This window comes from Anas platyrhynchos, chromosome 11 (genome assembly GCF_047663525.1).
Source record: "Anas platyrhynchos isolate ZD024472 breed Pekin duck chromosome 11, IASCAAS_PekinDuck_T2T, whole genome shotgun sequence".
Taxonomy (NCBI): domain Eukaryota; kingdom Metazoa; phylum Chordata; class Aves; order Anseriformes; family Anatidae; genus Anas; species Anas platyrhynchos.
In genome coordinates, this window is record NC_092597.1 from 7584035 (window position 1) to 7596256 (window position 12222).

A 12222-nucleotide genomic window follows, 5' to 3' on the forward strand; every position below is an offset into this window, starting at 1 on the left:
CTAAAAGGCTTCTTTACTAAAAAAGAGGAAGCATTCAGCTCAAAGAAACATTTTTTTTTTTCCCCAACAGAAAAGAACTTAGAAATAAAACACCGAGTCTTTACTCGTAACCATGCCCCTCGAACATGAAGGCACAGCAAAGCCCCAGCTGCCCTGCTTCTGCACCAAATGAGAGTCAACGATATGTACACTTATATTGTTAAGAGATGATAGAAAACCTCCTTTCTCAGAAATGACAAAGCATGCTCCTCCATTCTCCAAGCACCATTCTGAAGACTAAACACATTTAATCCTAGTTTAGAGAGATTGTAATCTTTTCAGTTGGTGTAGGAAGCAAAGCAGAACAGCACACCTCAGCTCAAGAGTAAGAGTAACCTGGGAGGGCAGCAGCACCAGAATATACTCCTTTTCTTATGAGGCTACTAGGTAAGGTTTTCTTCCCTTGCCTCATCTTTGGTTCCTAGCCCCTTCGTCAGGGGCCATGTTTCACTCTTGAGAGTTTGCATCTAAATATGAAATGTTTCATTTCCTTTCTCTCCTAAATTTCTAAAACTTAGTAAGAAAATAAAAACAATCTTCTCTCAAGAAATTGACTCAAGCCAGTTACCCTGTGTAATTCAGGAAAGAAAAGCATTTTAGCATTTCAGGATGAAGAATACAATATTAATCATAATAAAATATGAGAGAATGCAGACCTTTGCATTTCAAGTGATTTCAAGCTTTTATTTGTCTCCTATTGCATGTGCAAAAGCTGTAATAAAAATTTAAAGGCATCAATTTATATAACGGAGCATGGTCTGTACCTCAATATTTTCACTATTTTTTTCCCACAGAGCAATTTGAGTCAAATCTTTGTTTTAAAAGCTTTATGTACACATTTCATCCAAAGCCTTATTAAATTTACATTCATGTCTCCGAGTAGTAATGCTTTCCGTCATTAAAAAAAAAAGTTTCAAAATGGTAATCATTTGAAGGCTTATGTCTATAATATTTAATTATCTAAATGATTTTTTTTTCAAACCTTTATTTTATTAAACAGTAAGTCTGAAAAAAAATAAAGGGAAATCCATTTGAACCTAAGAGGATATTGGTCGTGTCCCAGGGGATCGTCAGGAGAACGGATGTAGTGATTTTTTTATTACTCCAAGTTTGATTAAATTGTAATGTACAAAAATCCCCCTGCCCCCACCAAAATATGTAATTAATGATAAAATAAAAGCCATGTGCTTTTAAACTATTTTAAAATTACTTGCCTGTTAAGCTCTATTTTTATCTCACCTTAAACTTTTTAAGTACTATCTGATTTAACAAAAGATGGCAAATATTAGACAAGAAATGAGATGAAGATTGCTTTTTCCTGGACGAGTGGGAATTTCCTCTGACTTGAATTCTTGCAGAGCTCATGCCCTGAATTTCAGTAGACCTAATGCATCTCTGTTTTTGTTATCTCTATTATCTGTTATCTCTATTGTTATCTGTTATTATTATCTCTATTGAAAGAATGCTTAAGAGCCCAGGCTGAATCAAGGCTATACATAATACACAAACATAGCAAAACCATGTCTCTGTATGTAAAGATTTTCTAATCCATGATAAAACACCTTGTTATGAAATGCAAACAGATAAATTCTTAATCAGAATTGGTTGTAAATAAAGAGATTACAAATGAAAGTGAGTTCTAAAATACACTCTGAATTAGAACCCTGTAGAAGGACACCATGAATTTAGTAATTGGACTTTCATCTGAAAAGTTTATTTACTACTCTTATAAGCAACACCCATTTGGGTGATCATGCATGGAAATATTAATGGGGCCAGAGAAAAAACCTGCATAAGACTACAGAAAATCACAATCAACCCTCTAATGTTCTCATGGGCAGTTTCGGCCAGGGAGATCCCTACCTGATGTGAAGGGCAAATGCAACCACTTCTCCCAGCCCTCTCCCGTGTTCCTGTTTTAAGGGCCAAGACGCCTGGTGCTGAGCCTGGCTGTGTGGAGAACCTGTGGCAATCTCCCTTAGAAATGAAACGCCAGGGCTTGCTCTCATGTCCTCGAGTGTCCTGGCAGTACTGCTGTGCTTCTGCAGGCTCAGGACAGGTAACTTTGGGATAGCAGAAGAGTGCTTGCAGCAAGCACACAGCTTTAGCCTAACATGCTGCACAGCACCCGAGCCTGTCCTCTTCACAGCACGGCACAGGAACCCAGCACCTGCGGCAGGACCCAGAGCAATGCTGCAGGCCCATCCAGTCTGGAAAAGGGGAGCAGCTGAGGCTCTGACTAGCAGGAAATGCCTGTCTGGGGAACACGGGGAGTGTGGCATGGGAAAGGGCAGGGTTACCGCCTCTCCTGAACAAAGAAATTTGTGAAGTGGTGGAGAGGTCGTTGGAGATTCTTCATAATTACCTGTAGCTGTTTAACTATGTCATGAAAACTAACTAAAATGGACATTCTGAAAGTATTTTTCTAATATTTCTCTATTGAAAGAGTACAGCTTTGAAGTAAGTTATTATTGTTGTTGTTATTATTATTATTGTAACAGCTGACTCTGGATTCACTGTATCACACTGATTTCTTGTATTCTAGCAGAATGTCATCAGTTGTGGAGCCACTGAGGCTGTACTCTGCCTTCATGAACATCTATGGTACCCCACTGAAGGAGTTTAACTCACCAGAGCTTGGCAACTGGTGATGTACAAGATAGAAAAAAACACACATCATTGCCTCCACACTGATACAAAGCAGGAGACTTGGCTGCTTCTTTACTGTTAGAGTGTATGGCTATGAATGCATGTTACCAGTAGATACGTTTAATAAGAAGGGGTCTTTTTAATATAAACTTTATGCTTTAAGATGTCTAAGGCTTTACAGGCCATGTAGAAAATCAGATTTCCTAAAATTCTGGATTCCAATCTTGCAGGAGGTCCTATTTACATTGAAAACTGCTATTTCACACATTTGTGAAATAAAAAATGAAAACAGTGCAGACAGAGGAACTGTGATCTTCAGTCTGAGTGGGATAAAGTTCTGCAAGCTGCCAGAGAACAACAAGACATGCTCACAAGAGGCCAGTTGTCTTCCTTTCTTAACATTAGCCTTCTTACCCAAGACAATGGGAAGGATCTAATGTCCATGAAGCAACTTTTTTTGGCAGAGTTTGCAGACAGCTATTCCACACCCAGACATATTATTTATGACAGCAATCTAATTACTTTGTGAACAAAAAAGTCAGAACTGAAACTACTTCAGTAAATTTAAGATCAGGAGATAGACAACTGGTAAGATGAAAACCTGGTAACATAACACAAGATAAGATAAAGATACCTGGCTATATTCTACTCTAAATTACAGTCCCATCAAATTTGTGTGCTTGGGTTTGTGTGGGTGCACTGGTGGCTGAGCTTGGCCTAGAAACTTAGAATATTTAGTTACAACTTGATGATCAAGTTGGTCTTAACTCAGCCAAGCAGAGATTCACAGGGTATTAAATTGCTGCTCATGTAATTACATGATTAGGTGATAGTTTCCAGTTATGTCAGCCTAGTAGTAGTAAGTATGAGAAAAATATATCTTTCTCTCCTCCTTAAAATGACAGCAGATAAAGTATTTCTGTGACGTGGTTCAGATTTGCAGGTTTAGTCCCCAGTTTCCTCAACTCCAAATGGGTACACACGGACTGTGCCTGCCTCATTGGTCATACATGAGCAGGCGGTCACTCCCTAACATCCACTGAGCACAACAGTGCAGCTGTGCTCAGGCTGGCTTGCATGCCTTCTTGTTTGCAGATTCAGTTTTCTGAGACCAGTTAGCACAAAAATAGAGCATCTGCAGTTGCATATTTCCCTGTAATGAGTATAACAGTAGCTGTTATGCAAGAAGACTACACAGCTGTTTCTCTATGATTCTTCTTGGTTGTGGTAATCAGGGAAGGGAGGCCACAGCCATCCTCTGTTATTTCCTTCCCTCTTCATGTGAATTTGTAGTTGATGTACATAGATGTGGTTACTGTCCCTTATCCTTTTCTACAGCCATCTCTCCCATTCCTGTTCTCTTTTTTTTTTTTAATGACCCTTACAGAACAGGTTGCTATTTTCAAAACAATGGCCTTTTCTTTTGAATTTGCTAAATTTTGTCCATGCCATTTCAAAGCATAAGTACATACTTGTAGACCTAACTACTTCCCTAAAGGCAAACTGTACCCCAGCTCACACAGGGCTGCAGACCATCCCATACTCCTCCATATCTGAGCCATACCTTTCACTAAATCTTCCTTGGTGCAATTCCTGGAATACTCCCTTTGAGAAGTCTGGAAAAACGAATGCTGGAGCATGCTACTTCCACCTCCTCTAGCCTTGTGCCATAATCTTAAACTTTATAAATTTCAGCACACCCATTCTTTCCATATTCATTAAACATATAAATATATGATGTGTAGAATTCTCATATGAAGTTTTAAAAAACCATGTAATTTCAACTGTGAACAGCTGAAATGTTTTTTGTTTTGCTTTTATATCTGTATGTGCATTTGTGCTTAACATTGGAATAGCAAGGTATGAGATACGAACAGAAATGAGAGAATGCATAACGTAGTCGTATGTCATCCATTCATTGCACAGCAGTTGACTGCAGCTTTGAATGTCTTGTAACTTTCAATTATACAGTCCAATAAACTACTGCTATCTAACACCACCCTACCCTCACATATCCTGACAGCTGTAATACTTTGGCACCATACAGTGCTCTGTTTGCTCGCATGATTATAACCTCAAGGCACGAACTGCACCTGGGTATAACGACACATTCTTGGGGCACTTTTATAACAAACTCTGTCTGCATTGCAAAGCTGGTTGAGAGTAATTTTACTGAAAGTTTTCTCTATCGCATTTTGGAATTAGTTAAAACCTTGGGGAAATAATGGAAACAAAAGTTTGAGTTTGCCTGTTTAAATTGCATCTATTCTGGCAGGACTTGCTTGTTAAACTTCAATCACCAAATCTTTTTTGGTATAGTCTGTTTCTAAGGCAGGAGAGATTTTCCCATTACATTGTTTCTCATTACACATTTCTGAATGGAACTGCCTTGCAACTAAAAGCAAGCCTTTCTCCAACAATTATATTTCAGGTATTCAAATATGCATAGTTAGGAAGGTCATTTACAACACAGTCATGGGTGACATGCAGTAATGGCAGAATGCTAAAGTGAAGCAAGGAGATATCCAAAGCAACTGCCTTGGGTAAGATGCAATACTTCTATGAGAAGGAAAAAAAAAAACAAACAGATTCCCATGTACCATAAAAGAAGGAAAATAAATATATAATTTAACATCTAATTAATTAACATTGCTCAAGATAAATCTCGTCACATCCCAGAAATGTTATGATTCAGATTGCTTATACCTGCAGAGGAGCAAAAGACTCCATTTCCCTACAACATACCCTGCACTCAGCATTCGCAGAAAGCTAGCTGAGCACAGCAAGGGGAAAAATTATACCTCAGGAGTGTAAGTAACCACTTACTTTAAAGTCTGTCTGAACCATGATGCTACAAATGTTATTTGTCTGATTTCACTATGATTTGCCCTAACTTGTCTTTTCTTTGCCTTGGTCCATAACAGCTCTTAGATTTTCATCTCTCTTGCCCTTAGTCTTGAATCTTATTGCATGGCTTAGAGTCATACTACCTGTTCTGGCTTTCTCCCTCATTTATTGTCTTCATTTTAAAATCACTGACAGTAAGGTCTAGCAGTTCATGTTTTGACAGAGCAATATATGACATCAAGGCAGCGTAAGAGTAACACACGCTCTAATCTTCAGACAGCTGTCTCATTCCAGAGTTTCAGTATTAAACATAAAGCATTTTTGGACTATTTTTCATGACTTTTATAGTAAAAGTCTTTTATAGTGTTTCTGTTTGTTTGTTTGTTTTTGTGTCATTGCTTATAACTACAATCTGGAATTGGAAACTTACCACAAAGAAATAATTCCGTCTTCACTTTCAGATTCAGGGATTTGTTGTGGAGACAGTGAGATACTTTCCAGGCTCCAAATTCAGAGTTGTATAACACCATTATAGTTGCAAAGTGTTTTCTGTAGAGAGACAGAGGGGTTCTTACTACCAGACATTCTTTCTGGTCACAAAACAGGGGAAAATAAGAGTAAATGTTCCTTGTGGTAAAGGCAACAATGGTACCCATGCCACTAATGGCAAATTCTAGCATTTTTTCAATACTTAAACAACATTTTCAGCTATACCTGGACATCAGCAAGAGCTGCAAACTAACCAATAACATTTGACAGGCACGCTTAAGATTTCACATTTTTCTTTTAAAATATAGGCACTTGGATGTGGGTGTGTGGCGCAGGCTGTCCTTAGCCGAGGAGCACATGGCGGGCCCATGACAGTCTCTGTTGGATTTGCAATGGCAGTCACCATAGCAGTGTATGTGTCTGGGGGGATTTCTGGTAAGTGACTTCTGTTTTCTGATATAGCATTTATTGCCACAATTTTAAGGCTACCTTATTATATTATTTCCAATTCATGGAATAAACAGTGATATATCTATCAGTAACAAACACCATTACAGCAGAATCTGCATCAGAGTTTTGCTAGTAATTATTTTGTGTTCTTGTTTCCTTCTATTTTTCTGTTTGATAAACACTTCCAACAAATTCTAATCCAAACTACAATGTGGTAGTTCACAGCCTTGGCACACCTCTGGCCTTTATAAGCAGTGATCTGAGCAAACCAGAAATCTACTTGGTGTTGCTTTGAGAATTCTGTCAATAATAACCAGGAAAAGATTAGAGAATCCTGCATTCACCAACAAAAATGGTTGCCAGCCAGGTAGGAGGCAGGACAACCCATGAAAGGGTATAAGCAGCAGAGTTTGCTTTAGGGAGTACAATTCAACTCGCCATGTTTTATAACAAGCAAGTCCCCTCCTTGCCCCAAATTTTAAAAGAAACACGCTTTGTTTGTTCTCAGAAAAAACAGATCAGAGAAAGCAGAAACAGCAAAAAGACTCAGTACTTGAGATACATTCTGTGATACACTATCAGTGTACTGCCATTGTCCCTTTGTTTCTGCTTTAATATTTTCTCTATATATTGGGTAGGAATCGTAAGAATGGCTGAGCCACAGGTGTCTTTGTGTGCTACATTTGCTGTGCCTTGCTTCTCTACTATTCTGTACTACCTCTACTGTTCAATTTGACACACTTCATACCAGGAACATTGGTATAACTGCTTTAAGATTTTAATCCTCCCTGTAAAACAGAAACTCATGAGTTGTAATAATATGTGGTCTATATATTATAATACATAATACTCCATGTTGTATGTGGAGAGTTTATATTACTCTTACAGCAAATGGTTCCCTTGTACTCCAGTTGTCATGGATGAATTTCTGACCATTCAGGAGGGGGGTAAAGTTCATCTGGGCAGGTATCTGTAGGTACGTATAACTGGATCAATAAATAGCTGCCACAGCAGAAACTACTGTGGCAATCTCTCTTCTAAAGAGATTACATTTTATTTTACAAAACAGCAGGCATGAGGAGGTTTCTAAGTTCCTATTAGAAAGTGCTTGAGGTACTGCAAAACATGCAGTCTTGCTACTGTCACTGAAAGCGAGTAGAATGGTGCATTGATAAAATGCAAAGTTAATTCAGCAGTATGTTCCTATTATCTGAACAACTTTAAGCTGCAGCTCTTGGTTTACACATAGGCAGATAAAACCTTCTAATACAGTATCATGAAAATAACCTGTAAGCACACTAACCTTTCCTATATTGGCATCTCTAGGGGCATTCATCTCTATTATACAGAAAATTAGAGTTCAATTCTAGCAGGTCACAGTGGTTGCAGAGGTTGCAGTATTGTGCTTCCTGAGGTTTTTTCCCACGACAAAGGATTCTGCATGCAGTGCATTTTCTCTATTAAAGAATAGAAACAAACACTTCAATAGGCTGGGACAACATCTGATTACTGGTAGACATTTTAGAATATCAGTTCCCATATATCCTTGTTAGCAAATTCCATGGCTCTTTGGCCATGAAGTCTCATGTTTACATATTGCTAAAATATTTTGCATCAACTCTTTGTGGAATTCTAAATTCACAGTAACACAAAATATATTGTCTTCACTTGGTGAACTTGAGCTTTTTTATCTAGGTAAATTCCCTTCCATGCTTTTCTTCCATCTCATTTTCCTCAATCTCTATATAATTTCCCACCATTTTTTCAAACTTAGCATTTCAGACAAACTCATTGTGATCACTGTAACTAGAAAAAATGGGGAAGTTTCCAAAGCAGACTTTATTTATTTTTTAAATCATGAGACTGCCAGTGGCACAGGAACCAAGAATCTTTTACGTCCCCTATGTCAGCATGAGAACCTTCAACAAGACTTTTCCTTTGCAGATTTAATGTTAATCAGACTGCTAATATTAATATGACTTGTCCTGACCATCATAATCACCCTGTATTATATACAGGTGGGGAACAGTATCAGGTGTTGAAAGAAAGTAAAATGATTCATTCCAGCCAGAGTAAAGAACAAAAGACAAGACAACAATTTATCAAAATTCACATGAAGGGCTGTTAAACAAGGTGCCATCCATCTATCTGCTCTGCACTGAAGAATTTGAAACACAGTGAGGAATTCAAAATTAATTCAAGACTGATGCTACCAGGTCAGAGTTTTGGAAATGATACAAAGAAGGTTTTATCCAGCTTGTTATCTGTGTTTGTCAGTTCTTCATGTATCAAAGGTGCCTGGATTTCAAAAGATAATGACTCAGTGACCTGAAGTGCAAGCAAACACAGAAACTGTACATAGAGGCCCTGTCTCCAACACTATCCTTTGACAGACAAAGGTCGCTCTCTTTTATTTATTTTATTAAAGACAAAGGCCATTTTTTCTGATAGCACTATGGGCTAAAATGTGACTTTGCCTGGAAGGTAAGCAATGGACCTGCTACATCCATGCAAGACTTGCGTTTTACTGTATTTTTACCATGGAATACATCTGTTTATTTATTTGGCAAGAAATCTGGATTTCTTAAGTATCAACTACGTATTTGTGAAAACTGAAGTTTTCCAAAGGCATTCAATGCTTTTTTTTTTTCCCTATGTTGATAAAAGGTATTGAGGAAAGTGACTAGCATGTAGTATGATAATAAATGCATTTCAGAAATTAAAACCATCACAAAGACTTCCAGAGTTGCTGAAGTCTCCCATGTGTGAGTTCAGGTAAAGCTACTCCTAAAAGTGAAGGAGGGAAATTGCACAGGAATTCTATGATTTGGTACAGGTGCCTTATCAGTTCCCTCATTGTGGACCCTCCTGCAGGGTGTAAGAGCTTGATGAAAATGTGTGATAAAGAATTATGCACTGCTTTCCCCTCCCCCATTGGGCATGGTTCACCAGCAGTCAGCATGAAGCTGGGCAACCCTAACGTTATTTTATGTTCATGAAAACAGAGCTCAGAGGTAACCCCTTGCTGAAGAGAGGGACATGAACATGACTGAAATCCATTTCCCTTGAGTGTAGTCAGGGTCTAGCTCAAGATTCAGAATATGATCAAGTCAGAAATAGTCCTTACTTTGAATACATGACTGTTAAACTGAATTGATGTTTTGCTGCTCCAGTCCTCCCTTAAAAATGAATAAAAAGCCAAAGTCATCGAGGAGAAAGAATACCTGCAGAGTGATGGACCCTCCCATCACAACCAATAGGACAGATTCAGGATTTTTCTAGAAAAGTTATCTGCAGATTCATAGATTATATACTGCAGGACAGCATTCTGATACATAGCACAGTCTGCGAACATCAGCAGGGAAGTTCTTAGTGCATCTTGGTGGATACTGGCTCCCTCCTCCTCCTCCTCCTCCTCCCCAGGTTCATCCAACTTATTTCAGTTTAATTGCAAACAGCATTTAGTCACGAAATAACCTCTGGGAAGCCATGTACATAGTCTCATGCTCAAAAGTGCCCACATTTTTACAAATCCTCAACCTATTCTCATGTATCTGAGTCATTGATATGACTTAATTTGTGATTTATTTTTCAGGTGGTCACATAAACCCAGCCGTTTCATTAGCCATGTGCGTGACTGGAAGATTAAAATGGACCAAATTACCAATTTACATATTAGCACAACTCCTGGGAGCATTTGTTGGAGCAGCAGCTGTCTTTGGGATTTATTACGGTGAGTACACCTTAGACATGGTCATGGGACAAACTAGAGGTCAGGCTGTCTCTAAGGCCCCAGTTTTTCAATAAATGCCAAGCAGGCAGAGGACTGTTAACACAGAGCTAATGGCAGGACTGAGGCTGAAACCATAAAGAAAAAAGGGAAAAAGTATAAAGAATTTGAAGGGAAAAAAAAGGCTCAAACATTCCAGATATCCTACAACTTTTCTGAAACACTAATACTGCAGGAAATGTTCTGAAATTTAGAAAAATTATTCATGGGAAATCAGATACTCTGAGATCATGTATTTCTCAGTAAGGATTTTAAATTACTTAATAGCCAGGATATAGGGCTATTCATCTTCCAGGCAAATTAGAAACATTAAAGACGTGATCCAAGTGCCTGTAGGCTAGTATCACCAATGCCATTCATTGAGGTTACAGGATATGAGATCAAGTCCCTCCTGACTAAACTGCAGACCACCCTAGACAGAGAACTCTCCAAGGCAATGAACTCCAGGTAGTGATGAAGGGGTCACATACTGGGGGAAGGAGGGAGAGATTACCCCTATCCTTAAGGCATGTTTCTATTTTATAGTGTGCCACAAAGGGAAAAACAACTCGGTAAATCTTTGACTTACATACACAGGTGTCCCTGAGTTGATGAATCCATGCAGTCAGATCAGTTCCTTTAATCACCTTCTCCAAAATTCTGCTTCTGCCCCAGCTGTGCTGGGTCTGGATGCAAGAAAATAACAAAATAAGAAAGGAAATGCCTACCGTAAATCAGTTAGGTGCCAATAGAAATCAGGAGCAGAAAAAAAAAAAAAAAAAGTTAGGGACTGTGGTTACTATTTTGGGCTTGGTGGTATTTTTTATTTGACTGTTTGGTTTTGGTTTTGTTTGTTTAAGGTTAGTGTTAGAGTTTGGGAACTTCAGGGCTTGCAATCAAATTATTCTGATGCAGAAGTCATATTACACTACTTAAAATAGACTTAAGATATACTAACATAGATGCATATGGATTTACAAATACACTAACTTAAATAAACTATGAAGTGAAGTTTTGGGCTACTTCCCTTCCCCTTGTGGATGACCAGCATAGCAGTTGGCTGTTAAGCTCATGCAGAGTGAGAAATTCAAACTTGTTTAGAAGAGGAGGTCTCTCAGGAGAGCTCATACCCAGAACAAGTCATTGCACAACTGTCAAAGAGAATAGCAGTAATTCCTCCTGGCTGGGAATTCCAAAAGTTTACAAAGTACAGTCAGGATGCTATGCATTTCTCAGGGCATCGTGCCAAATATTGCACCTCTTACAGAATAATGCAAATGTGCTCAGAATCAGAAAACTCTCCCTTGCAGGGAAAAAAAAAAAAAAAAGAAAAAAAAAAAGCCCCATTTTGAAGGCTGTGATACATAAAACAAGTCCTTCAATGCACAGGGGGAGAGATGAGACAGGAGGGAATGAGCGCATCACCTCAAATCCATTAACTATGCTCCCAGATAAAATAAGCATTTTCAGATGAGCATGTGAAGTGCACACGTCTATCATATGTATCCTAGTCCAAGCAAACCTAATGTTTATGGAGAAGTGCAACCAGGTAATTGCTGTTTTCTACAGACGCCTTTATGGAGTACAGCAACGGAACACTTGAAGTCACAGGACCTAATGCCACAGCACATATCTTTGCAACATATCCAGCTCCATACCTATCCCTCATAAATGGATTTGCAGATCAGGTAAGTGCACTTGCTGTCTTGACTCTACAAATTAAACATACTGAAAACTATAAAACTAGGCAATAAAAAATACATAGCTCTTTAACGGGTCTGATGACTCTCACCATTTTGGTCATACATCACTATGTACAACAGCAATGGGAATGCAATGCTGTTTGCGGGGGTTACAGTTTAGCCATATTTTACAAGCACGTTAATTTCAAGTTGTTCTTTCCACATACATCATATTAATTGTTGCACTCTACATGTGTTTAATGCGATTTGTGTAAGAGGTTCTTCCTGGCATAAATC

At 38.5% G+C, this 12222-nt stretch overlaps 1 protein-coding gene and 1 long non-coding RNA gene across 3 annotated transcripts in view; one reads left to right on the forward strand and one right to left on the reverse strand.

Moving 5' to 3' along the window:
• AQP9 (aquaporin 9) overlaps positions 1-12222 on the forward strand; it is a 28873-nt gene that overhangs the window by 6693 nt on the left and 9958 nt on the right. For both annotated transcript variants that reach the window (XM_038184880.2, XM_038184879.2), the window contains 3 exons: positions 6333-6459; positions 10070-10207; positions 11813-11931. In XM_038184880.2, coding sequence (XP_038040808.1) covers positions 6393-6459; positions 10070-10207; positions 11813-11931 — 324 coding nt within the window. In that variant the 5' untranslated portion in view covers positions 6333-6392. The remainder of the gene's footprint in view (positions 1-6332; positions 6460-10069; positions 10208-11812; positions 11932-12222) is intronic.
• Positions 397-11855, reverse strand: LOC140003446 (uncharacterized). Its single transcript, XR_011812147.1, has 4 exons — positions 10833-11855; positions 7778-7931; positions 5966-6084; positions 397-3841 (listed from the first exon to the last, which is right to left on the reverse strand). It is a non-coding gene; the product is annotated as an uncharacterized lncRNA (long non-coding RNA).